Source organism: Cydia pomonella, chromosome 4, assembly GCF_033807575.1.
Source record: "Cydia pomonella isolate Wapato2018A chromosome 4, ilCydPomo1, whole genome shotgun sequence".
Classification (NCBI taxonomy): Eukaryota; Metazoa; Arthropoda; class Insecta; order Lepidoptera; family Tortricidae; genus Cydia; species Cydia pomonella.
In genome coordinates, this window is record NC_084706.1 from 9,664,025 (window position 1) to 9,692,014 (window position 27,990).

The following is a 27,990-nucleotide window of genomic DNA, read 5'->3' on the forward strand; positions in this document are numbered from 1 at the left end:
AAAATTACCCCTCTTTGGAAGTTGCCTCAATACACCTTACATAAAAGACAACAATTAGATTATTTAACTAGTTTATTTTGTAAATTTCAGATGATTAGAATAGAAGAACCCATCCTAATATAAATTAAGTAAAGTACTGTGTATATTAATATGAAACGACTGTGTATTTATATAACAGTTGCTTGGTGCACCCTTAGAACCACAGCCAAAAGCTAAGAGACTTTATACATATAGTTAATACAATACCAACGCTTTAACACCTACGTCTATAGTTCAGAAGATCAACAAAGACTAGAAAATGGTGGAAATAATCATCAATACATTCGTACAAAAAAGATAAAAGTCTAGATAAATAGATTTGATAGGTATAAAACTCAGGTACATGTTAACATTTAAGCCATACAACTAAGAAGCTATTTACACAGTGCAATCTTTGGCACGTAGATATATCTAAGACATATATTACAGATCTAAACATATTACATAAATATAAACTGAACACGAAGGTGAGATCAACCTGAACTCGCAAAATCTCATTACGATGTTTTTTAAATGTGGTGGACGAACTTCTAACCTCCACGAGTTCGAAGTTTGTTTACCAATGAAATTGAATGATCAGATTTTTGTTACTTGAAGGTACATACTAAGTTAAAAGCAACGGATTGTAGTTTTTTCAGTCCACTGTTGTGAAAAATAGTATAAACTGGAATGTTAAGAGAGTAGCAAAATAACAGACAATTTAATTTTGTCTGTAAAATCCCTGTACGGTTACGAAATTTGATATAATATTGTCTTGAGCGTCGCCGTCGCTTACTTTTGAATGTTAGGTATGGTAGCGTTTTAGCTCTGGGAACACCTCCATGAGGACCAGTTCGAAAAGTTCCTGAAAGAAAACGAACATAAATAAGTACTTACATAGTATAATTACAGGCTTACGAATGGGTCAAACACATCTTAGAAAAGGGTCACTTCTGTGGACCGTGACTATATAAAAGTTAACGACTCGGGTACATATATATCCCATTTTTCTTATTTGAGTCTCATGTAATAAAAATTAGCGATAAATTCCCTTAACTTTGAGATGTCTACAGGAAAGACCTGAACGAGTTAACCATACTACAAAATGTGTATGACCCGAATACGAATATGTTGAAAGTAAGTGACATTTCTCAGAATGTAAAATAAATGAGCTAAAAAGATATGAAATAAAAAACATATAGTTTTAATGTTTCGTGTTTGAATAAATTTTTTTATATGAAAAGGAAAAACGATTATTTCATAAATTAATTCTTCGTCCCTAATAATTTATACGGAAATGATACCAAACTTAACCTGATATCTTGGAGGATTAGGTCATATATTTTCTATGGACTAACGTTTATCTGACATGGCTATTTGTACGTTATGTCAAGTTACGTTACGTTACGTACAAATAGTCATACATTTGGCGTGCCCCCCCCCCCCCCCCCCGCAAAAATCGGCAGACTGTTTTGTAACGAAAATTACAGACAACCAGTTGTTAAATCCTCCAAGCCTGATATTTACAGGTAGGTACAAATAGAAAGCTGACTTAACCCGAGCATTAGGTCAGCTTAGTATGATCCAAGGAACAATATTGCCAAATTTTCACAGATGATGTATTTCTGTTGCCGCTATAATAGCAAATACTAAAAAGTACGGAACCCTCGATGGGTGAGTCCGACTTGTCCGGTTTTTTTTTGTGGCATCGCCTGGGACCAAACTGCACATGGAGAAAGGAAGATTCACTATTGTGAATATAACAGCACTTGCTTCTTCCACTACCTATACTTCGTTTTTAGCATTAAAAAGTACTTCGCATGGGGTTGGGGTTCCACAGCGGGAACTTATTGCGGTAAAATATTGAAATACCCGGGTACGTCCTTAAACTATGGAACCGGGTACGTCCTTAAACTACGTCCAGAGAGGTATGATCTCTGTGAATGTGTGTGGTAGGGCACAGCACAGCGGATCATTCCAGGTCTAGAGCAGAGCCCAACTGGGGAAGTACCTCCACCTTACAGAAAACCGCAGCCAAAAACACTAGACCCTACTCATAGTGTTGTGTTCCTGCCGATGAGTAAGGTTGCCAGAGCTCAACGAGGGTGCGGAGTGTTAGGGCCGGCAACGCGCATGTAACTCCTCTGCAGCACAAAAAACCGCCTATAGAAGCCTAATATTGGCCATTTTGTTCGAGACGCGAATCACCAAACCGTGAGGTGCGGGACGGGTGCTCACGGCGTTGCATTGGTCGTTTCAAACATGGCGCGCTGTCACGTGCATGCGTAGGGATGGGACATGTTCATTACGGGAAGTGGTACTGGTACCAGTGGTACCGTAATTTATTGTGGTAAAATTGTTATCATTAAAGTCTACAGAAAAATTACTTAATAGTATTAAAACAATATAATCTGTCATTAAGTACTTTAAAAATATATCTAAAAATTTTACTTAGCATATTAATGGGATAAGATTTTAACATAAAATAATAAAGGTCCCAGAAAATATGTATGAAATTGAATACTCGATATTGCATAATTTTTTTGGTTCAGTTTATACTTATGAAGTTATGAGATTTACACGGTATGTATGTATTTGGTAAAGGCGTTAAAATAATAAGGTGCTTCGGGGTAACTCCAAACGGGATAATACAGTGTCAAAAGTGACGTTCTTCGTTAACTAAACGTTACTTTTGACACTGACATATCGGTATCGTATCGCTGTGACATATTATAATTATTATTAATATACGGCCTTAAGAGGTTAGCAATGCAAATTTTCTTGATTTATAAATGAATCATGTTATAGAATTTCAAAAATACACATTCTTATACCTCGTCACTTTGGCGGCAATCGCAGCCTTTGGATGTTTGCAACTAGGAGAATGTCACATGGGCGTTCCCGACTCTGAAAACCTGCTAAAAATTGGATTTTTTTATTTAATTTCTTATTTTCATAATAATAATAAAATTGTATACTATCTCAATAATGATCATTCTAAAAACTACGCCAACCCTACGCCGCTAAAAACGCTGGTAAAATTAAACTACGTATACCTACCTACTACGATAAACTACCAACTAAATAAAACTACATATTAATTATTCTCAATTAAAAATAAAAAAACCGGCCAAGAGCATGTCGGGCCACGCTCAGTGTAGGGTTCCGTAGTTAACTCTTCCGTCACAATAAGCTAAACTGGAGCTTAAAGTATAGTAAATTGTTAACCAAGGGATGAAACGGTACCTTTCACACGAGTTAAACAAATAGGCAAATTTGCATAATCAATAGGTACTGAATTAGGTAATTAAAGTAAGTCTTTTTACTATGAAGGGAAAACTTTTTGCGATAACTCAAAAACAGCTAAACTGATCATATCCGCTATAGTTTTCATTTAATGTCTTTCTTAAGCTCTACTTTCACGATTTTTTTCATATTTTTTGGACCTATGGTTTAAAAGTTAGAGGGGGAGGACACATTTTTTCACAATGATAGGTCACAGCAGATATACATTAGAAAGTACAAAAGAGAACTTATTCCTATGAGGGATGTGAGTAGGACCATCGTTAACGTCATCCCTAAGAGCAGCTCTAACAAAAAATATCATTTACAGTACATATGGGGCTACTTTATAGCACTAGTGCGAGAAGTAGCATATTATGTTACTGTGTCGAACATTTAAAGGGCCATATGTACTGTAAAACGTTGTACGATACATGTGCGAATAGGTAATTCGCAACTCGTGTCGATTTAAAACACTCCCTTCGGTCGTGTTTTAATTTATCGCCACTCGTTTCGAATTTCCTATTTTTCGCACTTGTATCGTAATGTACTATTTTAAAATAAAATAAGTTCATAAATTTACCGGCGAACGACATACAGATCACTGTCCCGATACTTACATGAATCAATTTATCAGAGTAAGCGACAGATTCAGTGGAGCGCGCGTTTTTAGCACCGAGCGAGCCAACAAGGTAAATAATTTTAGAACAGATATCTCGCCGCTATTGCTAAGATGTGAGAATTCTTCGATAGTGCGCTGGTGACATTGATATGTTTCCGCGTTATAATGTATCTAACATATAAACTGTGTTTTGTTTTTTTTTTATATTAACATAAAATGTGAATTAAAGTTGCTGCACTAATCTTGAAATAAAGAGGTATACTGAGTTAGGTTTTAAGATAAAGAAGTGATATCGAACAATGCCAATCTTATTCAGTGCGGTGGCTCTGGAAAATGTGGTTTTATCCAGATTTGCGTGTTGTGAGGGAAATTTCACAGAAATTGCGAACGAGGTGTTATCAAAGATTTCGCTACAAAATGGAAAATGCACATATTTTCATGGACCTTACTTGTTCAACTACATTGCTGAAAATGGACATTTATATTTCTGCATCACAGACAAAGTAAGCAACTTTCAATGTAATTGGGTCAAATTAGTTACATATTTAACAGTTGCTACAATCACAAATTATCAAGTAGTAAATTACTTATTTAGTTTTAGATCTAATTGCAGACACAAAAAAAATGTCTTTGTCTTTTTACGCAGACTTGTCAACGTTCAAAGGCGTTTCTCTTCCTGAACCAAATCAAACGGCGTTTCAAGTCCGAGGGCCAAGCCGACATGCAAATGCTGGCAGACGAGATGTACCGCTACAGCGAGGACCATAACACCATCGTCATCCATAAAGGAGAACTCGATGAACTAAATACCATTTGTGTTCGGAGCAGTGGTAAGATGATTCTTGGGTTTGCTCGTTTTTAGCGATAAAAGTAGGTACGAAAATACGATAAATGTATGTTGGTATTTAAAAGTTGGTCTCCCTTCGAACGAATAGAATATGTTGATTTGCTCCCCTAGTAGCCTAGCATACATATTCGTATTTAAATATTATTTTAGATAAACGTTTGTTAGACTAAGTATCTTATGAATGGTAACAGGCCCACTTTTATCTTTTCTACTTTTTTACTTTTATAATTAAAAAAAAAGAACAACGGAGTAGTATCGTCAACCATATTTATTAAGTAAAATAATTTGCACCGATTCACGATACGAGTAGTTCGAAAGATCGGTCCAAGGTTACTGTATCGATTTTTATACAATTTGGTTTCCAACATTATTCAACTTTTTTTATAATTCGCCCATGGAAAATGGCTGGTCAAATCTTGGGCGTACACAGCCACGGGTACTACTAGTAATTAGTATTTATTTAATTTCAGAAGAAATACTAGGAGAAAAGTTGCTGTTAGTTGAAGACGTCAAAAACTTAAACTACGGCGTAAGTAAAAGATTATAAAGGTCACGCAATACCATTAAGGTAGACGCCCGAGTGCTGTCACTGTACCAATACATGTTATCTCTTTACAGACAATTACATACTTGGATAAAACCCCCGAGCAAGCCATGATCTCTAACAGCATCGAAGTCGCAGGCAAGAAACCAACATTTATTACTAACCTTGAAACCAAGACTATGACTGAACCTGGAGTTCGTATTACTGGCAGCGAAATAATATACTCTAATGACAAAATTAAGCCCAACATGCGGATAGTAATAGCAATGATTCTATTGGGCCTAGCGGTCTATATTTGCGATTTTAAGCCCATCGGGCATATTTTGGTTTTAGTACTATTTGTGATATTTGTTATGTTTAATAGATAGAGATAATTCAAGAAAATAAATATTAGAACTTATTAAAAATATTGTCATTTACAAATCGTGCACAATTAAGCATTTTCCTGTCATAAGTGTCCACTTTGGAAAGTCACAAGAACTAGGCCATACAGTCGATTTTGAACTACATTCTTAAATAACATCAAAGTTAGCATCAACATTAAAGTAACATACATCTGTATGGTCTGATGCTGTGAAGAGGGTGGTTTGCGGCAACATGCAGTGCGTGACCCATATGGCGTATGATCGCACACTATGGAGACAGAGCATGGCCGCGATCCTCAGCCATGAGGGACCGAGGAAGAAGAAAGAATCTGTATAGTAAATAACATATGTATGTTATTTGTATTCATTGCAAAAAATTGTAAAAAAATTAAGTAAAGTAGTTGATGTGCAAAGAAAATAGAGCGATTAGAAGTTACACTCGCAAAACTTGTACTCGATCGAGGGCGTAACTTCGATTGTATGACAGCGGCTAAGTTCTTGTGACTTATAAACATAGAAAAGATAAATACAGACTCGTAAAGTGTAGTGGAGTCTCTCTACAGGAATTGAAAGTCACCATTTTTTTTCAACCTGTCAACCGGCCTTTGATTCACTGCAACCTGAAATTTCAGTTAAGTACCTAATCCTGACACCTCACGAACTGACAACAATAAAAGAACGGCCGTTAGTGTTGCGTTGGAAGCGATGACAGTACTCACGTAGGCCAGCTGCTTGTTGTGCGTGGTGTTCTGCAGCGTGTGGAACAGCTTGTGCGCGCCGCGCGCGGCCGCGTGCGCGCCCACCAGCGACGACAGCGCGTCCACCACCGTCTCGCTCAGTTGTTCCAGCGCTAGCGTGCGTGTGTGCTCTGCACCGGACAAGCATCGATGAAGGGCATTAAGAGGATATTCAACGACTGCTTCTCCATACAAACCCAGTCCCCGTTTTCCTCTCTGGATCCACATTAACATTAATACATTGAACATTATCGAAAATATTTTTATACAATTGTATATTAACCATAGTTATGTCCCTTTGTCCCTCATTTTTGGATTTTTTAATTAGTTATTATAGTTAAGAGCGAAAAACGAACTCCTAAAACTTTTTGAGAGCTCCTATTTAACACTTATAATATTAAAAAAAACAAGGATACGGTAATTATGGTTAACATACATCAAATTGAGTAAAAATGTACCATTCTCAATGAAAAAGGTACTTATAGTCAATAAGGCCCTATTTCCATATAGCTTATATTTGAAATCAATCTAATCGACAACCGACAATGTGTTACAGTCGTGTTCATAAATATATAAGCAAAACCAAGGCTTCAAAAATAAATGAGTATAGAAAGGTACATATGCATCTGAACAGATTAACCAATCAAAAATATGTACATATATATGTTTGACGACCGGTCTGGCCTATTGGGTAGTGACCCTGCCTACGAAGCCGATGGTCCCGGGTTCAAATCCTGGTAAGGGCATTTATTTGTGTGATGAGCATGGATATTTGTTCCTGAGTCAAGGTCAAGTAAATAGCTGCAGTATAGCCATAAATAGCATAGCCGTTGCCTACTCGTATAATGGAAGCTACGCTCTCAATATAAGTTATCCAATCAGTAAGTTCCCTTGCATCAATGATACCGTTGTTAAAAACGCTCAATTACACAATGAAGGGCATTAAAAGCATTTTTTTTTTTTAAGTTTGTAGCTCCTCCTAAGGCTAAACGCAGTCCAATTAGCTGTTTGCATTGATTTCTCTTAGTCGATACTAGTTTTTAAAAGGTAAAAAACAATACAGTTACGAGTATAACGTCCTGTCCACTAAAACAGTACACTTGTTTTTTTAGTTCGTCTATCATAAAGAACTTCCAATACCATTTTTGCTGCAATGGGGTTGGACCGGTCGAAGTATTTTACGGATGGCGCCAACATAGCTTGTCCTGTCAACCCCTAGAATTATGTTAAATTCTTATTTTTTTTTAATGCCCTGGATGACAAAATTAAAGACATGGGAAAGCTATGATGACGCCAACGATGCAAACCTTTACAATTGCCAACCCCATTAGGTGAACATTTCCGAGCATATTGGAGAAATAGTACATTATTGCGGAGACTGGGATAGGGCAATTCGTGGATGAGTTTCGCTTCGCGTCGTCCGACAAAGAAGACAAATCCACGAATTGCTGTTTCAGCCATGACATATATAGTGCTTTTCTCCAAACAAGCGAGGAAATAAGGTAAAACGATCATATTTTAAGCATAAACCAGTACTCAAATCGAACCATCACATAGAAAACGTCAAAATCGATTTCCCTCTTTAATTTTAAAAAAAAAGTTACAGGCACAACTTATTCTGCCATTCAGTACCATTCAATATTCGTTCATTCAATACACCTATTAGTGCAATATAAGCTGTATGTGCACGCATGAGATCCTTAAAAAATATAAAAGTTATATAGTCTTTGATTTTATTAAGCAATATTCGCACGATCTTACACGACACAACTCTATCCTATAGCTTGAAATGATGCTGACCGGGTCGTGTAGACGCAACCTGCGGCTATAAAAATTGGCTGTTTGCGATTGTCTTTGTGGATACATGTTTAAAAAAAGTAAAAAACAATACATTAATAACTTCCCGTCCGCTAAAATACGATAATAATAGTTTGAATTTTTTTAATTTGAGTTTGACCATATTAAAGAACTTCCCGTACTATTTTCACTACAATAAGGTGAACATTTCCGAGCATATTGGAGAAAAATACTATCAACGTACCTCGGTCCCGCACGTTCCGGTTGCCGGGCTCGCTGAGCACGCCGCCCGGCCACCACGATTTCAGCACCACGCTGATGTAGTAATGCAGCATTTGCTCGGAAAACAGCCACATTACCGTCTCCTTTATTTGCCTGAAACCGAACTTCGTTAAATACTGCGATTGTCAAATGATGAAAAGTTCGTTGTTGTTGACTGTACTCGTAGATGGGACATTTCATCGTTGTTTTAGTAAAAGAGAAGTTTTATATGGCTATGTTTGTGTTGTATGTTCCGTCACAGCGTGAAAACGACAGATTAGTTTGTATGACGCGGGTGACATTTTTAACCGTCGTTGAAAGAGAAGACAGACTAACCAAGTCTACCAAAACCAGCTATGTACTCGGTCCGAAAATATACAATGCTATCCCAAATGACTTACAAAACGTTAAAAAATAAGAACTCATTTTATAGGAAATTAAATTTTATGACATCCGAGAATACTGTGACATTTAATTGAATTTTATTTCCTTTAATTTTTAAATCTATAATTTTTTTTGTTAACAATTATCGAAAATGTATTAACTGTTAATCATATCTTTATAATGTGTTGACGTGTAATGTATCATGCATATACGAAATAAATATGAATGAATAAAGGGGGTATTTTTTACGAAAAATCGCAGCCGAAAAACATCGCGGCTAAAAATGAAATACCCAACCAAAAAGCAACTAACCTATTAATAGTTCTCCCATACGTGATTTGTACGAAAGTGACTAGAGTCTTCCTGAGCCACCGGAATACGCCTCGCATGTCAAACACTTCGCTCAGCAGCGCGTACAAAGGCTCAGCTATGCTGTCGCGCTCTTCGCCCGACGGACCGGCAACTGGAAAAGTAATCTACATTATGTCCGTTGAATTTTTAAAAGCGCTGGTGGCCTTGCGGTAAGAGCGTGCGACTTGCAATCCGGAGGTCTCGGGTTCAGACCCCGGCTCGTACCAATGAGTTTTTCGGAACTTACGTACGAAATATCATTTGACATTTACCAGTCGCTTTTAGGTGAAGGAAAACGTGATCGTGAGGAAACCGGACTAATCCCAACAAGGCCTAGTTTACCCTCTAGGTTAGACGGTCAGATGGCAGTCGCTTTCGTAAAAACTAGTGCCTACGCGAAATCTTGGGATTAGTTGTCATGCGGACCCCAGGCTCCCATGAGCTGTGGCAAAATGCCAGGACAACGCGAGAAAGAAGAGTCCTTGGAATTTTTAAACGGTGTTGATAGGTTTATCGCACGATGGGCATGCAGTTAGTTAAAGTCGAACATTACTCACAGAGCATGGCTGTTGTAGATAAAACTTTTCGTTTCCAAAATAGAAAATATCTGTAAAGTTTTTCATAAATTTCTTAGAACATTTCCAACTTTTAGGAAATTTTCCACAACCTGCACATATGTATATCGCAATTCAATTTATGAAATTTATGTACACGTGGAAACTTTACCTCGCATAGCATTAGTAATGTTCTTATTCGCGGGGTCCGTGCCATTTCCGTCTAGATAAAGCGAGATTTCATCTTCATCTGCCGACAAATGGGTGAACGCCTCGCGATCCGTCGATGATCTATTCGTTGCTTCGCTGCTTGTACTATAATAAGAACGTCAATAATAAGTTTCCGATATATAAAAAAAAAAACACATTTTTAAAATCACACTTAGGCCTCGACAAAATAAATTAATCTCGAGAGATATGGTAGCTACTGAAGAGTTCCATTATCTATCTTCTGGCTCCATCATCAGATCAGCTTGATTGTCATTAGGGGTACTAATGATGGGTAGTATCCCAAATTATTATATTGTTATCTCTTACACATTTTTACTTAAAGGCTCAAATCGATACGGCTATTAAAGGAAGGTTAAAATCGACTTGCAAGATTTTATTACATTATTACATTTTAAGTGAAGTTAATGTGTGTTAATTACCTAACAGGGTACATAATTAGCTTTATTACGTGGCGTACCTTTTAAATAACGTAGAAAATGAGAATTTGTTTTTCTTTGGATTGTCTCCCTGTCTCATATATTCGCTGGTTGCGTTGAGGAATGTATATAAAGGTTCACTTTGGTTCAGTCTGTCGTCTTCTAAAACAAACTGTATATAATCATTCATAAGAGGTCTCAGAAGAAAGTAAATTTTTCTTTACGATTATGAGTTATTGCAATATATTATTTAAGTTAGAAGAATCCTATGCACGAAATCGATTAAAAAAGGAATTGTAATCGATTATGCGCATACTGATTTCATACTTCATTGTGTTCATATTTTATACTGGCAATAAAACGTCCTTGAACAGAAGAGTGCCACTTTGATCCCCCTAGCAGGGAAAAAAATGCCCATTTCTGTGACACACAGTGAAGTCAATAATGGCGGTTTCAGATTAGTAGCGTTTTATTCGAGCGACCATATACGCTAGTCTGAAACCGCTTTAAACGTATGTAAATCTAAGTCTGTCAACTAACCAGAGCATTAATTATACCATTTCTACTGAACACTAAATAAGATTGCAGGCATATAGTTTAATCGATGAAGCACTCATTATTGTCGTCCTACGCCTGTATTGTATATTATGTCCTCAGACCTCTCATACTCGAAACGGATTGGGCTATACATATAGCTCCTACATTTCTTGGGGTAGAAGACTTAAAACATCTTGAAGAAGTTCTTCCTTACAATAAATTATCTTATTAAAATAGTTCGTTTAATATGCAAATACCGCAGCGTAGGAGTCTACTGGCCACGGATCATCTCCAATACTAAATTATGGAAACCGACCGGATAAAACCCTTTAGCTAAGGAGATACTTAGTAGGACATGTTTTACGAAGGCCAAACAACCACCTATTCAAGCAAGAGCTGACTTGGAAAATTCCTGGAAAAAGAGGGCAAGGTCGCCCACGTGCCACCTGGAGACGCGCAGAGGTACAGGAGGCTGCATCAGTTGGCTTCGGCTCGGCTGGGCGGAGCTGGAGGCGCGCTGCACCATGAAAAATTCCCATCCCTTCTGAGAGCCTTATGTCCTTGATGAGGGATAACAGGATACCATCATCATCATCATCAATCAGCAAATACTTACTTCTAAGTACTTTTGGATGAGGTTCTTCGCTTTATCTAAGGAATTTCTATCATTTTTACCAAACAAAAACTTAAAAGAATTCGAAGGTAGTTCCAAATTTTTCAATTCGGAACACATAGGCCTTAATTTTCGATGTAGATCCTGAAAAAAAAACAATAATACATTTGAATATTATTAATACTATGTTAACTGTGAATAACAATAACACTACTTTTTTTCCAAATAGACTTATCTATTCTACCTAACATGATATTTGACTCCTGGGTGGATCAACTTTTTCTTGACATTCGTCAGAGTTAGGTTTAGCGGTCCATTAACTTTACTACCCACCAAACACGTATTTCTACTGAGCATGAGTAGATGTTATTATCTACACTGCAAACTGCATATTTCTTGGCTTTAGTTTGATCACCACGACTTTGTTATACTATAACACATTATAGTAAACTTTATTACAATGTATTAAGGCTAATTTTATATTGTAACCTTTGTCTTCTTATTTTATTCGGCCATGACTTTACTAACATTATATTAAATATTTTTTTTTTACAAGGGAGCAAAGTTACTCATCGTGCTAATGTTGATACGCGAGCAAGCGAATGATTCCAAAATTAAGAGCGAAGCGAGTTGTTCGATAAGTGGAACCTTGAGCATTACGAGGGTTTTAAGGCACGAAGGTGAACAAACTGTTCTTCCGAGTGACACACAGCATATTTTTACACAGGAGTCTTTACGAGCCGGTGTGGTGAAAACTATAATATAGTGTTACCTGGAAATCGTTTAGGGTTCTCAATATAACCCAGCCCGTAGAAATCTGCTCTGGCCTCTCGTCTTCATTTGAGGTAGTTTCCTGTTCGGCCATGTGTACTACTATCACGAACTGTGGGGGCTTGTTTTCGTCCAAGATCTAGAAATAACGAAATTTAAGTATGTTACAACGATTTAAATGGAATCAGAATATAATAATATAAACCATACACCATATCTATGTTGGGAATTTTAATTCTACACTGGCAAACTAACTTTGTCAGTAGAAAAAGACGCGAAGTTCGCATTCTCTATGGAAGGCCAACCTTGCGCGACGGACCATATACAATGTGTTTGTGCACGTATAGTGGAGCCGTTAACCACGTATAGTACGATGAATTTTATCTACAAATCACCTCCCCATACCTATGTTTTTTCTGAACCATTTTAAAAATGCAGCCCTTCAAAGTTTTTTGGCGCCAAACACGACTGCACTTGGTTAATGTGTCATTATCTGTCCATTTACCTATCGCACATTTAAAAATATAATAATCATTCGATAGCTTATGAATTAGGGCATAAAGGCCATAGTCTGGTTTCCATAGTAAGTCGGCCCTTAAATCAATTTGACTCAGGCATTTTTTTGTGAGTACCTCTTATGGTGAAGGATATTTATGCTAAGTATCAACATACTACCTAGTGACATTTTTTGACTAATTATTTTTTGAAGTTTTTTTTTTTAATGTATGTACTTCGAGATGTATTTAAGCGATTTGCTTAAAATTTTAAAATGATGTTTTTAGTTAGATATGCATCGATACTCAAATAACGAATAGCAGTTGTCATATAAAAAAAAAAAAGAAAAAAAAAACAAGACAAAAAAATTCGACGCACATTACAGAAGGTCTTATTTGGACTCGTGTAACTTGTGAAATGTTTTGATTAGGGCTATCATTTTGATGTCATCTTTTAGCTGATATCCTGTACTATCATTTAACAATAAAAAAAGTACAGGTGAACGACCCCGTTTTCGAAAAAAAATATTAAATGTGAAAAAAATTTTTTTTAAAGACCTCGTTGCACAATGTACTGTTACCTCGGCACTCTGCACGGTGGCCCGCCACGTGCCCAGATGCTCCGCCCACGTGTCGGTGCGCGCCAGATGCGACTCCAGCCGCATCTGTTCCTCCGTGAGGCGCTCCACTTCGTTCTCGAGCATGGCTAGAGCGCGGGATTCGGGTTTCAATGATGCGCGGAGAGCCGCTAACGCCTGGAATGGTTAAGGTACGGTATGGTGAAATGGTAAAGCTATCTGAATTCCTTTTTCTATATCCGACGATATTTTAAAGGCAATTCTAAAACAAATTTAACGGCCTCGTAGCCTAGTCGGTAGTCACTGCCTATGAATCAGAAGGTCCCGAGTTCGAATCCCGGTAAGGGCATTTATTTGTGTGTTATTCACGAATATTTAATATGTTCCTCAGCAATGGATGTTATCTATGCATATCTGTATTTATCTATATAAATATTATGGAACCTGACATAAATCGACCTAGCCCCACAATAAGCTCAATAAGTCACAATAGGTCACTGCTTGGTCGACGTGACAATCAAAGCTCAGAAACGCTTTTGTTGTATATGTAAATTAAAAATCACGATCACAAATTAGACCACAAATAATTACTATTATTTATTATACACAATTTATTTATATTACACTATTTACACAATACCCATTATTGTATTGTATTGTAAATAACATTTTTATTAAATTGGATCATGCAACAATGGTTCACATATGCGCAGTCGAACCTGCTCGCAATAATTGTCAGAATGCTGTTGGAGCTGCCCCTCACACGGCGCACCAGGGAGGCGCAGCGCTTGAGCATGGTGGCATGGAAGCAGTCTACCCTGGCTGTCGCAAACATCCCGGACGCGCTGCAGTTCGGGGCAACCTTATCAGCACTCTGAACTCATTGTTATCTTGGATTCGCAAAGCATTGTACTGTTTCTGGGTATAATCACTCCACAGGTTGCTGGTATAAAAGGCTGTACAATAGGCCCTTAACAGAGTGACCTTGAGCTCAGCGGGACAATGTAAAAACCTGCGGGCGATCATATTAGCCCGTACAGACAATGCTCTGCGCTCCCGCTCGATGTCTGCATCGTCTTTAAGGTCAGAAGTTACTTGATGTCCGAGATGTTTGGGCAAACTAGTTTTAGCGGTGTGCCATTTAGTTTGATCGCAGGGACATCAGGCAGGCATTTTATATAGATAAATACTTAAATATAAAAATAACATTCATAACTAAGGAACAAATATCGATGATAAGCACATAAATAAAAGCGGTACCCATAGTACAGTCTATAAAGCAATAGAGTATTTGACTACTAGCCATATCAGTTTCTTTTTTCGAACTGTCAAAACGATTGGCCACTATGGAATTTATATGAAACACTAGCAAATGACGTCACGGTCAAGTTACCGACTCTTTATAGTTCTATACGATTTATAAAATAGAAATAGTGTCTAAAAATAGCTGATGTCTACGTTTGTTTATTAATGTTGTGGTGCTTTATTTCGTGCATGATGTGAAAAAAAATATTTTAAATACAGTCAAATACCCTATACAGTCATTCGACAAAGCTGTCTAGACAGGGCAATCGTGCGAAGTGCGAGTGCAAGGGGAGGGTCGCGCGCACCCGAGCTGCATACATCGCCATTGTTAGTAGCTCGGTACTACTTACAAGGCTGCCCATAGTGTTTTATCCAGCTGTCCTTTTGGGCTGGTTTGTAAAATTCTGTGACAACCCTACTGTGTTCTTGTGCGGTGTCGGCATCTACGCAAACATCAAAGGAGTCGGTCCACTGTTACTTTTTACACTGTGGAACAAGCTTTACTTAGTTTAGGGCTAGGTTGATCCGTGTAAGATTATGCCATGTATTTATTTATTCCTTATTTGAAAATTAACACAGGACCGATAGAGAGGCATAAAATTATTTAGATAAACGTTTACTTAACAGCAAAGATCAATTGATTGTAGGTATAAGATATGTAAAGTCTATGAAAAAATCGTGGTCAAAAGTTTGGAAGCTGCTGAATACGGCATCATACTCGTATGTTTGAGGTAACTAAATTGTCAAACGTCAACTTGTGACAACCAGAGTAGCTTCATCAACACAGCTGTTAAATTCAAAACACGAATTTGTTTTAGACTTAACACATCTAGTACAATCAATGCATCATTGCCTAACAGTAAGTGTAAAGAGTATATTTGATACTGAAGTGTTTCCCAATAATATCGCTTACGAACGCTTCCCATTTGATTATAGTGAGTGATAAGAAGGTGAGACATGGACTGAGACCGTTGGGATTTTTTTAAATCAGCTTCCCTGCATTTTCAGAACTGGACCTTAATTGAAAGCACGAAACTTCATTTAAAAGTATAAACTGCTCGTTAGTCCGTCTTTAGCGGTCAAAAACAGCGACACTGAGTATTCACCTGAGTTTTATTGTTATGCCTCTCCTGAAGTTGGTCGAGCTTCCGCCTCGCGTACGTGGAGTGCTCGGTGAGGTGCAGCGCGCCCGCCACGCTCTCGGCGGACGACACGGACTCGTTGGACAACTGCCGATCTTCTATCGGAGACCTTTCAGCAATTATTTCTAAAACGAACGTCAGTATAAATGAGTCCGACGAGTCTCTTGCGTCGGTTCTTCTCGGGGGCTATGGTGTAGATGTCGAGTACCGTTGAACCGTTGGTAGTTTTTGATATTCAGAAGAATAAAGACTTTCACATATACTTTCACCTTGTTGTTCCTATTTGTTTAAAAAACAAATTAAGGTTAACGCACAAACACAATGAATGCGCGATTCCTGCATTCTCTGAAGTTCAAAATGGTGGTACACGGTACCATACACCGTTTTGTTTGATTATGGCTACGAATGGTCTGTGGCCAAAGATTATTTTAGGGATGCACTCCGAATTTGACCTGCCCTGACAGTTTTTGGCGCAATAAAATAAGATTATGTAATATATGAAATAACGTAATTATGACTATAAAAATTAAAAGTTGTTTATCTTTGGATTCTAATAAGAGTAAACAATTACGTACGTATCTCGTGAGATACGTTGCTAAGAAAGGAATTAACACGTTCGCTGCGGCATATAGTGTAACTCGTAATTAACCATACTTTTTAGTCACAGTCAACGTGTTTTGTATAAAAAGTTTAATTTGCTATGAGCAAAATGTACAAACCTTTATTTGCCTCTTCGTTCGCCAGCTCAATCATAAGTGCTTTGTACTGCTCACTGAGCATGAAGGACGAGTAGTACTTCTCCTGTATTGTGTCGACTACGGTGTCTTGCACTTCGTAAAATACTTCCGGCCCTTTGTCCCCCAGTAGGAATGCCTCCATTCGCTTTCTCGTATCCTGTCATGTCGATATCATAAAAAACACTAAGGGCCAGTTGTACCAACCGCAGTTAACAGACTGATCAACGTCACGTAGCAGAGGTCTATAAAACTTCTCATACAATAAAAATTTGCGAACACTTTGACGGTGACAGACGGTTTGGTGCAACCGACCCTTAGTTAAATAAACATTTTTTTTAATAACAATTAAAAGTTTTAGCAATAGAAGGTTACAGCTCGCCTAATAATAAATGGTCACAGTAGATAATAGACGATTGCAAATTTTCTGAATATTTTTTAAAATTAGTAGTAGGTATACCATACCTATAAATCATATATGTATATATCATCACATCATCACGTGTATTTTATCCCTCCCTTGTTCACATTTGGCAATCCATTAGGTTATATATATTCTGACGCTATCCTTTACCTTATCGACCTTGATCTCCGCCGTGGGCGACCTGATGTAGGTGTAGAAGATCTCGGCGCCGAGCTGATGCCAGCTGCTGCGCGGGCTGTGCCGCAGCTCCTCCACGCCCATCCAGAACCCGACCAGGCCTTGCGAGCACATCGTTTCCAGGAACATGGACAGGTAACGCCGCCCGGTCACGCTTTCTAACACTTTGTGGAGGGGTAGACACTGAAATGTCACAGTACATAGGTAATATAAGTCCAGATCTAAAGGCATAATAATACCAAGTCTGAAGGGTATGGTCTTATGGTATTTTCAGTAAGAGTAGCAGAGAAAGCGCTATTTCCATTAGTCCTTGTCATAGTCTCCCTTTTCATGTTTGCATACTACTGAAGAGTTCTAAGTTCCACGTCAAAACTGTAGACGTCTTGTTATACCCACCATAGCTTGGCGGGTAACAAAAACCCCGTCTAAATTACGTAGGTTGTTTTTGGTATGTTGTCAGCAATGTTAAAAAATGCTTTTAATTTGGTCGCATTGCAGGTCCAAGTGGACTGATACATATTATGGGACAATTTTACGCAAATTTACCTGTCTCACAGTAAGTATAATACTTAAGGCGTCTGCTGATGGCATAATTAATAAATTTTCAAAAGAATGACTTACATTACAACGCAAATAAACTAGAAAACAATATGTGACTTTCCATATAAGCCGCACATGTATTTAAATCATCTTTACTTTCTTACCTTGTTATCAGACTCATTTACTGCAGGGAAGGCCCCATCCCAGCCCAACCGCTTGAGATGCTCTTCGCACTCAAGTTTAGCAATACTGAGCTGTGTGATATATCTCTTCAGTTTCTTAGCGTCTGCGATCTGCTGCCGGCTTACGTTCTGCTGTCCTGCTTTTTCTGCGTCCACGTCAACGCCTTTAGCTCTTTTCATGTTTTGCAGAGTGGTTGCTTGCATTATTTGGGTAACTATGTCATATCTACAAGAAATTGAGTTGTAAATTACAGTTCAAAACATGGCTGTTTCAATGTACCTAAAGGTACAGTCATCTGCAATAATATCTTACACGGCAAAGCGCACAAGAATATATTAAACGTCCTTATGTCGCTACACATAGGATCGTGTCAGGCATTTTAGGCCTTATTAAATATACATGTTATTATTTAAAAAATAAACTGTTGTCTGTGTATGTGTGTTTAATTTGGGTTAGCAAACAATTTAGCTTATACTTAGAATGCTAAGTAAAAGAATACTTTTAGATTTTAAGATTGTAATCCATAAGCACTTGAATGGGGATACAGGCTGTATTGTCACTGTATCATACAGCCCGTATTGTCACTTTTTTCTATAATATATTTATCAGTGCCTTTATAATAATATTTTTAACGTTACTAGGTTTATTATTATTTTCTATGAGATCTATAAGAAACCTGTTTAGCGTTTTAGGTAAGTATGTAAAAGGTCTAAACTCTATTAACATATTCATTATTGTTTTAGTAGTTATAAAATCAGGTTGAAAGTGACTCCAAGACATACCAGTCACGTGGGTGACTCAAGCTTTATATCGTGCCGTACCGTGATTGTTATATCAGTAAAGGAGTCCACAAATATCTAACCATGCACCCTAATACCTTGACTATAAAGGCCGATTCAAATATTTATGAGGAGCTTGGCTGTTCCGATATATCTGATGGACGGATATGTAATTTGTCTTCTTTACACAATATTAAGTATAACAATTGAGTTACTAAAGTAATATTTAAATTATTATTTAAACCTTTATACCTTACTCTAGAGTAATTAATAGTAGAAGAGGTATAAAGACTAAGAAAAATTTGTGCCTCAAGTTTTACAGCTACCTATAGTTGATGTCGGAGTAAGGCCTCGTAAATTATGCTGTAGTTCTGACCTGCTAGCAAGAGTTGCTTTCTTGCGCGCGAGCCCATACTTAAAGTCGCGCTAGATGTATGGAGTCGGTCAAGTCAAGTTTAGCACAAAACAATATCTTCCTGGGACCCCGCGTACAATTTTTGTACATATACCACAATCTGTTTTGAGCTTATACCTACAGATTAACTAAGAGTTCGAGATTCAAAAACAAAACAACTGCTTCTGGATCTAAGGAGGCTACTCGGCGCCATCTAGCTTGGCTGTCAAACTGGGGGGTCATTTTTTTAAATTTACACGAATTCCACAATCGATCAATTTACCTTGTCCTTGACATAATGACACAGTATATAATGAAACAGTGAATGTTACAAATGCTTACTAACCGTAACCGCTTCAACTGGTCGACATTATCACAACTGCTTATGAGTCGTATGTAGTCCTCAAATGTTTTCGCGTATTCGTGGGTCCGGACATGCATGGCGTTCACTTCTTTTTGAGCTTCGAGGTATTGGATGATCTTTTGGTTTATGATGTCGGGCTCCGTGATTAGATCTATGGCCGGTTGGAACACTGAAAGATGAAATGTATATGATTACAATGTTATGTAAGATGCAAAAAGGTAGAGATAAAATCAATTTTTTAACCAAATACTAGGCAGCAAATGAGATAAATATTATAACATAATTTTTGGCGACTCGTTACCATTTAGTTTTCCAGAGGAAGGACAACTATTAAAATCCAGATTTTATGATATTTAAATTTACCAAACATGGATTTTTGTGTTATAATCTATTTTCATAATTGGCCATATACCTATGTCCTGTCCTAAGCATGTTAGTAGACCGTGACGTGATACAATATTTCTTCTAACAAACTGTGTCCCTTGCAAAACGGGATAGAATAGCAACATATAAAAATAAATTTGTCCTCCCACATAAGAGTACATATGTAGATACCTAAGCAAAAACGTACTATAGGCGGAAGACTTACACACGCACGCAAGCTTCGTGAGTTAATCAATTCTTGCTACCACTATAGTGGGAGATTAGTTATATAAATCTCTCATCTATTATTTAATTCACGCAAAGACCGTCACGTTAGACAATAATTATTATTTACCTTATACAAAACATTGAATACCTAGTCGTACATAGGTTGCCTATAAGTGCCCGATTGGAGGAAAAAGGGGATGACAAATATTAAAATAAAATAAGTTTGTATTTTATGTTTCATTTGACACATTCTTTACAGATTCTTTAGTATGGCATGACTATGGTGACGGTTATAAGGTAGGAGACTCCAAGCAGCAACACGATATTGTCCAGAAATTTCAGATAGCCAATCATAGTGGTGCATTTCTGCCAAAAGGAAAATCTCAAACGATACCACTGACAGGCAAGCAGAGTTAATGCAGTAGCCGTAAAAAAAACAAAGCTCTGAAATGTTTGAGCATTTATATCTGCACCGCTATAAGGGTTTATATTTAAAGTGATCCAAGTTAAAAATAAAAAATATTCCTTTATTTATAGGCTTACCTTTGCATGCCAACACTTCTCTCATGAAGTGAGATATCGGAGACAAGGAGTAGCATCTCGGCATGAGGAACATGACAATCAGCTCACTGGTCTGGCGGAGGTAGTGTAGCTCAGTCTCACAGGACATCAAGTGAGGTGCTAGAGCGAATACTGGTGCCTGGTTTAACTCTAACCTATTTTAAAGGGCAAATGATTAACTAAACATATATGATATATTTGCGTTATATTTATATATTATATATACCGTATTTTTTTCAACTTCGTTAATTTCAAGGGTACATTTATGAGCTAAATTAAGTTAATTTTCCAAAGACACAGGTATACTAATTCACTCCGTTTTGAAGATAAACAATTTTTTTTTTCAGGCAGTTACGATCGTGTACACTTGCCATAAATTACTCATATAGTAATAAATATAGATACCGCAATGATTTTCTACATTGTAAGTTTCTTGCTTAGTTTTAAATAAAACCTGGCCGCAGTTACATTTTTTTATAAGTATACTTATATGCTGTTAGTTAGGTGTAAAGGTAAGATCTTAAGGTAAAAGGTACCCTAAGTTTTTTTGTTGTTATTTAACTGGGAAATATAATGATTTGAAAATATTCTAAAAGAAAGACCACAATAAAACCTAAGAATATACAGTCATACTTTTGATGACATCAGACATCATGTCTGTGCTCAATATGTCTTAATTAACAATCGTCATAAAGGTATGGAAATGTGTATTAAGGATGGATTTGGTTTTTTTATAGGTTTTTAAGACCTTTAGATTACCAAGTTATATTTACACATTTACAAAGAAATTGTATTTCTCCTGAAAATATTTAGGTACATACATCATAAGAGTTCCTTTTCCTCAGATGTAGGTTGTTTATTGTTTAAGAGAAAAAGTTAACTTCAAGATGAGGATAGGTACCTAAATTAATAATGAAATTGACATTTTGAGTCTTATGTTCATGATTTTTTTTTCATTGGTTATTATTATTAACTAGGTAATAGTATAATTGAAATACTTAATGATAAATAATCACCTTAGTTCTATTACTTCAAAAAGGCATTGACATAGTTTTCAATTGCACAGTTAATTATAATGACTGTTTTGCAATAGCGGTAGATATTAGAGCATTTAACTATTAAATTTTATTACCTAATGCCTAATCCTTTAAAAAAATAATTTTTAATGTGTCAGGTAGAGAGGGTGGTAAAGGTAGGTATGGACGGTGTGGTAGAGATTAGCGGATGACATCAATATCATATTGCTGTCTGCAAACCCTTAATAAATCTTAAGAAAACTAAATTGATGACCAATGACTAATAGCAAAAGTGTAGTGTTAGTGATGAATCTTGAAAAAACTAAATTGATGACCAATAACAAACAGCTACCTGTTTTAGCAAACAACACCACACTTGAATTTGTCCAAAAAATACATATATCTTGGGAAACAAATATCATTTAACTCTGGTAAAAATACAGAAGAAGTAGAATAGCCAATACATGGAAACAATTTTGGGCTCACAAAGAAATACTAAAATCACAACTTCCTGTGCACTTGAAGAAAACAGTGATGGATTCAGCTCTACTACCTTGCCTCACATATGGCTGTCAAGCCTGGACCTTAAATCAGGCTACCAGAAATAAAATACAGATCACCCAAAGTGCAATGGAAAGAAGCTGTTGAAGCATTAAACTAAAAGGTAGATTAAGATGCTCCAATATTAGAAAAAGTACACAAGTATCTGATGCCTTACTCTTTGCTCAGAGCATGAAATGAAGATGGGCTGGTAATGTGGCAAGGCTCAATGATGAGAGGTGGACAGGAAAGGTGACCAAATGTAAAGGGCCCCAGGGCTCTAGAAAGAGAGGACATCCATTAGCCAGGTGGCAAAACGAATTGTTGCTACTGCAGGCCAAGAATGGCAAAGTGTATCATTAGACAAAGTTAGATGGAAACAGCTGGAGGAGGATTTTACCCAGTAGGGGTCTACAGCAGAAAAATAAAAATTAAATAAAAAAATGTATCAAAACTATATAATTCTTTATAGAATAACTAAGCTTTAATAAATAAATAATGTCAGGTAATTAGATACTTACGCACAGCTCTGGGCAATCCTGATACGCTCAAAATGCTGAGTAATTTTCAAGACCATATCATTAGCCAATAGCTTTTCAGCATCTACCCGCAACAATCTCTCATGTAGATTTTTAATTGCTCCCCATAAATGTTCCTTAAATTTATCCACCACAGGCTCTGGTCTATAAGCAAACTCTTTCAGCCAGCAAGTAACAAAGTCTCTAAGGACATAGTCAATCAATTGCTGTAACTGGCTGTCAACCGTGCGGCCAAATATGACTGGTAGGTGGCTCTTTTTTACAGCATGCGGCCAGGTGGTTAGGTCATCCTGGCGATGTAAAGTTTTAAATTGATAAAAATATGTATGATCTCATTGTAAAGCATTTTTAAGGAATTAGAATCTTATACCATCAGATTGATGCATCACATCTATCAGGAGAAATTTTGGATATGAATATACATATGCAAGATAAAAAAATACATTCATCAATTCTAGGGTTTTGAATAGAGATGCAATCATACCTTTAATGTATCCTCCAATTGCCTCAGCTCTTTTTCTACTTTATCCATCAGAAAAATCGAAGGCTGGTGAGGCGAAGACAGAGAGATGTGCCCCCATAACGTCAGTGCTAACACCAAAATTACCAGAAAAATTGTCAACACTAAAAGAAAAATTGGACTCCAAATTATTGGAAAGTACCATGCAGACATTAACCACAAGGGCACTGAACTCATTACTATCCACGTCCACATAATAACTTATTTTTAGTCACAGTAAAGGGATATTATTAGTGTTTTACAGAATCAATCAATAAGTTTAAGTTACTCATAATAAGAATTACATAGCAATACGTAGTAACACGTATAGAACTAGACATAAAACCAATTAATTATTTTTTGTGAAATCACATTTTATGAATATTTTATTTGTTAATTCAATTTCCTGATTTGTAACTCGAATGAAGAGGAGAGACTTGATAAATAAAATAAATATATACTGATTATACTGTCAGTTTGTGACAACGACGAAACAAAAGCACCTAAAGAAAATAAAGCCATTTCCGAGACATTCCAATCAAAAAGTATCGTTCAATTTTAAACCTTATGATAAGGAACAAAAGTATATTTATTATATTTAGACACGGTGCCAGATTTGAAATAAAAATCAGTAGACATATTTGTTTTAATCCCCGCTTTATTTTTTTAAGTTCAATTGATTCGGAGTATATATGACTCTGGCAAGTCAAATTTGTCAGTAGAAAAAGGCGCGAAATTTAAAATTTGAATGGAAATTCCATGTCTCTGGGAAGTTTCCTTGGCGTCTATTTCAAACGATCTATGGTGCAATGTCCGAAATACATTTTTTTTTTTGGTGGCTTAATAGACCGATGCGAGATCGGCACACTTTGCCACAGAGCTGGCAACGGAAGTTCGCGACGGATTGCGCCGTTTTGCTACGGTGCCTTTTTTCCCTTTTGTCTGCCAGTGCTGCAAACCAGGCCTCGTCGCAGAGCTTGCGACCATCTCCAACGCACTTGCGCCACTCCGTTCGCTTCTCCGCAAGCTTCTCCCAGTTTCGGTGGTCGATCTTAAAGGCTGCCATATCCCTCTTAGCACAGTCTTTAAAGCGAAGCAATGGCCTCCCAACACCTCTTTTCGCATTCGCTACCGCACCTAGAAGAACACGGCGTGGCAGTCGAGAAGGTTCCATCCTGTGCACATGCCCCAGCCAACGCAGTCGCCTCTACTGGAGAAGCGCGGTCAGGCTCGGCAGCTGTGCAATTTCTAGAACCCTTTGGTTTGTCACCCTATCCTGCCATGATATGCCCAAGATCTTTCGTAGGCAGCGCATAAAGAAGGAGTTGACGCGGCGTTCGACTTTGGCATACGTGGTCCAGAGGGCCTACCGCAAACCACGTTCGATGTGTTGCCTCTCTGTCGCACTTGTGCATTTGTACGTAAGTGTGACATGGAGGCAACCTGTCGAACGTGGTTCGCGGTAGACCCTTAGGTCTCAGCTCCGTACAAGAGTATGCTCAACACAGAAGCCTGAAAGACCAGCATCTTAGTGCTAGTAGTCAGGAGTATGTTTTGCCATACACGAGTACTAAGCTTCCCGAACGTATAATATATTACTATATACGTAATAGACGAACGTATAGTATATTAAAGTAGCTGCCTTACCGATGCGAACGTCAATCTCTGCGTCGAGCGAAAGACATCAAACAGGCAACATTAATAGACATGCTAAACAAGGAACATGCCTCTGCTAAACCGCGTGCGCCCGTGAGGGACAAAACATACGTAATGCGACAAAATTAGAAACATGTTTTAACGTTCCTGACAACATACCAAAAACAACCTACGTGATTTGGTCGGGTTCATTGTTACCCACCATAATAAACGGTGTGCAAATGCAAACGTCTACGTCACTTAAGACTTTTTAGAAGTAGGCAGAAATGGCAAGTGGGACTATGACAAGGACAAACAATAATAACGCTTTTTCTGCTACTTTTACAGAAAGATACATGGGGCCTACCGCGAAAACCGAAATTCGCAAATTGCGGGGATCTTTCTCTTTTACTCTTAGTAAGACGTAATCAGAGTGACAGAGAAAAATGCCCGCAATTGACGAATTTCGATTTTCCCGGTAGGCCCCCATAAGACTATCCCGTTCTGTCAGTTCCCCTGCCACTCATGCCCAATCCATACTAAATACTAGATTCATGGATTCATGCCATCATGAGGCAAATGTGAGGCAAAATGTCAATTGTTGTTTTGTCAATGTCAACTTGTCTAGCGCAGAGGCCGCAGAGCGCAGCGCAGTCAAAGAGCATATAATCACTACGTTCTAAGCGCAGTTGTTGTCACAGACTAATAAGAGATACTACGTGGTTGTTGTTGCACTTATTGCCGCCTGGTCATGCTTTTGTGGAAACATTGTAATGGCTGCTAAGCAAATAGATTTAAATACCACTTATTTGGTAGTAGGTGGTGGTATTGCTGGGGTAACATGTGTAGAGGCTTTGGCTATACTGAATCCCGAGGAAACATTGGTAATGATAACAGCATCTTCACTGGTGAAAAATGTGAGCAATGTCAGTTTTTTCGCGAAAACTGTGGTTAAGTTCGATGTAAACGAAACTGAAGCAAGTTCGCTGCAAAGAATACACCCCAACTTGAATATAGTTTATGATTCATTACAAAGTGTAGACACGAAAAATAAATTAGTGAGAACATCAAAAGGTGTGATTATTAAATATGATGTAATATGTATATGTACAGGAGGCATACCAAAGCTCATCTCAGACTCGAGTAAATCTAAAAGAGTGCTTGGAATCAGAGACACCGAGTCTGTTCACGAGTTTCAAGAGAAACTGAAAACAGGCCGAAGAATGGTTATTGTTGGTAATGGTGGCATTGCATCAGAAATTGTTCATGCAACTAGAGGAATCCAAAAAGTTTGGGTGATAAGAGATGACTACATATCTTCGACATTCATAGATCCTGGTGCTGCTGAATTTTTCCAAAACTCTTTCCGGAGCAAAACCTCGAAAGCTGATCCACCTAAACATATTATATCAAGGAGGCATGTGTTTTCCGAGGAAGACACTGTTGTTGCTTTGAATAAGGACCTGAAATCTGCTGCCCTTGGACCAGATTGGTTTAGGAAACTTGAGAGTATAAGAAATGAAGCTGGGGAGCAAGAATTAGATATAATTTATAAAACTGAAATTGAATCTGTCAATGAAATTTGGGGTAAAGAATACCCATTACAAGTTAAGCTGACTAATGGTAGAACAGTATTATGTGACTTTGTTATTTCAGCAACAGGAGTGGAGCCCGCTGTTAACTTTTTATGGGATCAGGAACCAGAGAAGGGACCTGACGGTGGATTAGCAGTTAATGAGAACCAAGAAACAACCATTAGAGATGTATTTGCTGCTGGTGATGTAGCTCATGCTGCGTGGACTCATGCCCCACACTGGTTTCAGTTAAGACTCTGGACCCAAGCAAGACAGATGGCAGCAATGGCTGCTAAGTCAATGCATGCCCGCACTACAAACCAAGAAGTCTTACAAGATTTTTGTTTTGAATTGTTCACACATTGCACAACTCTTTTTGGTTACAGGGTGGTATTACTTGGTAAATATAATGGACAAGGATTGGGGACTGATTATGAAATTCTGTTAAGAACAACTCCTAACCTTGAATACGTAAAATTTGTGCTTCAAAATGGTAGACTTCAAGGAGCAATTTTAATAGGGGAGACAGATTTAGAAGAAATGTGTGAAAATCTTATACTTGACCAAATTGATTTGTCACCATTTGGAGATGATATTTTAAATCCTGATATAGATATTGATGATTATTTTGATTAAAACAAGGCCGAAACCGATCAGGATGGGATGATGATGACGATATCCCATAGTGGTGCAGTTGACAAACAGCGGCTTAGTAATAATAACGACCATCCGGGTTTGACCCCCGGATGTGTATGCAGATATTACATTTTGTATTTTTTTGCACTTGGATTTCATATTTTTGATGGACTAAACCACTGTGAAGCTCGATATAAGCATAACAGTTTCAGCTTGTACAAAACTTTTCTTGTGTTTAGTTGTTCTCCCTGCCTGTAAGTCACATTTCTGAAATAATTTGTGAAATTTTGTGAGCAGTTTCAATTATTATTATTTTGTTCATTAAGTTTTATTTTGTGTTAATCCAGTCACTGCCAGGGGCGTGATTTTGTATGACGATGAATGCATATGTGCGTTGCTGGCAGCGAATTTGTTTATCCATAATATACTATGTTTATCAATAATAATATACTTACTTCATTAGTCATTACTCATTACTTTCTAACCAAATGTTCCATGACACTCACACTTTTTTTTAAATATTGTTATTTAACTGAAATTGTTTATTATTATTTAGGCCAATGAAAAGACAAAATATAGAATTCAAGTGTGGAGTATATATATATTATTTATTATACTCTTTTTGTGTGCAGTGCAACCATATTAGATATAATATAATATTCACGATTCAGGACTAACAACATACCCAAAACAACCTACGTAATGTGGTCGGGTTATTTGTTGCCCACTATAAGCCATACAAAAAATTACGAGGAATTGAAAAAATGAAACAGGGCGGCTACCGGGAAAATCGAAATTCGTCAATTGCGGGCATTTTTCTCTGTCACTCTAATTACGTCTTAGTGAGAGTAAAAGAGAGATCCCCGTAATTTGCGAATTTCGGTTTTCGCGGTAGGCCCCCTGACAAGGACGAATAATCATAGCTATGGAAGGTAGAGTTAAGGAATAGAATCTC

The 27,990-nt window shown here is 37.4% G+C and overlaps 3 protein-coding genes across 7 annotated transcripts; 2 read left to right on the plus strand and 1 right to left on the minus strand.

Moving 5' to 3' along the window:
* Positions 1 to 54: 54 nt before the first annotated feature.
* On the minus strand, positions 55 to 27,517 carry LOC133517043 (sorting nexin-25). 3 transcript variants are annotated; one of them, XM_061850172.1, is made up of 17 exons: positions 27,491 to 27,517; positions 22,674 to 22,981; positions 20,579 to 20,751; positions 19,427 to 19,613; positions 17,889 to 18,132; positions 17,158 to 17,367; positions 16,569 to 16,743; positions 15,814 to 15,974; positions 13,406 to 13,579; positions 12,332 to 12,469; positions 11,563 to 11,703; positions 10,451 to 10,581; positions 9,935 to 10,077; positions 9,170 to 9,320; positions 8,457 to 8,587; positions 6,398 to 6,546; positions 55 to 883 (listed from the first exon to the last, which is right to left on the minus strand). In XM_061850172.1, the coding sequence occupies exons 1-17, from the start codon at positions 27,500 to 27,502 to the stop codon at positions 824 to 826; spliced, it is 2,688 nt and encodes an 895-aa protein (XP_061706156.1). In that variant the 5' UTR covers positions 27,503 to 27,517; the 3' UTR covers positions 55 to 823. The 3 variants fall into 3 exon arrangements, with proteins under 3 accessions (XP_061706156.1, XP_061706155.1, XP_061706157.1); XM_061850171.1 differs by lacking the exon at positions 27,491 to 27,517 and adding an exon at positions 23,176 to 23,756; XM_061850173.1 differs by lacking the exon at positions 27,491 to 27,517 and adding an exon at positions 23,062 to 23,179.
* Positions 2,853 to 5,720, plus strand: LOC133517051 (vesicle-associated membrane protein 7-like). Of its 3 annotated transcripts, none has more exons than XM_061850193.1 (4): positions 2,853 to 3,992; positions 4,569 to 4,752; positions 5,240 to 5,298; positions 5,388 to 5,720. In XM_061850193.1, the coding sequence occupies exons 1-4, from the start codon at positions 3,921 to 3,923 to the stop codon at positions 5,679 to 5,681; spliced, it is 609 nt and encodes a 202-aa protein (XP_061706177.1). In that variant the 5' UTR covers positions 2,853 to 3,920; the 3' UTR covers positions 5,682 to 5,720. The 3 variants fall into 3 exon arrangements, with proteins under 3 accessions (XP_061706177.1, XP_061706175.1, XP_061706176.1); XM_061850191.1 differs by lacking the exon at positions 2,853 to 3,992 and adding an exon at positions 4,003 to 4,425; XM_061850192.1 differs by lacking the exon at positions 2,853 to 3,992 and adding an exon at positions 4,003 to 4,425 and having other exon boundaries at positions 5,243 to 5,298.
* On the plus strand, positions 25,438 to 27,633 carry LOC133517049 (pyridine nucleotide-disulfide oxidoreductase domain-containing protein 1). The gene has a single exon (XM_061850190.1). It carries the CDS (start codon positions 25,599 to 25,601, stop codon positions 27,033 to 27,035), a length of 1,437 nt encoding a protein of 478 aa, XP_061706174.1. The 5' UTR covers positions 25,438 to 25,598; the 3' UTR covers positions 27,036 to 27,633.
* The last annotated feature ends 357 nt before the right edge of the window (positions 27,634 to 27,990 follow it).

What these genes read in the sequence shown, in the direction of transcription:
- LOC133517051 (XM_061850191.1), top strand. Translation starts at nt 4,222, where the DNA reads ATGCCAATCTTATTCAGTGCGGTGGCTCTGGAAAATGTGGTTTTATCC. An exon ending in ATTTCTGCATCACAGACAAA is followed by an intron (nt 4,426 to 4,568) that starts GTAAGCAACTTT and finishes CTTTTTACGCAG; the next exon opens with ACTTGTCAACGTTCAAAGGC. An exon ending in TCAAAAACTTAAACTACGGC is followed by an intron (nt 5,299 to 5,387) that starts GTAAGTAAAAGA and finishes ATCTCTTTACAG; the next exon opens with ACAATTACATACTTGGATAA.
- LOC133517049 (XM_061850190.1), top strand. Translation starts at nt 25,599, where the DNA reads ATGGCTGCTAAGCAAATAGATTTAAATACCACTTATTTGGTAGTAGGT.
- LOC133517043 (XM_061850171.1), bottom strand. Translation starts at nt 23,406, where the DNA reads ATGTGGACGTGGATAGTAATGAGTTCAGTGCCCTTGTGGTTAATGTCT. An exon ending in GAACCCTAAACGATTTCCAG is followed by an intron (nt 11,704 to 12,331) that starts GTAACACTATAT and finishes TTTTTTTTTCAG; the next exon opens with GATCTACATCGAAAATTAAG. An exon ending in CCGGAACGTGCGGGACCGAG is followed by an intron (nt 6,547 to 8,456) that starts GTACGTTGATAG and finishes TGTCCGGTGCAG; the next exon opens with AGCACACACGCACGCTAGCG.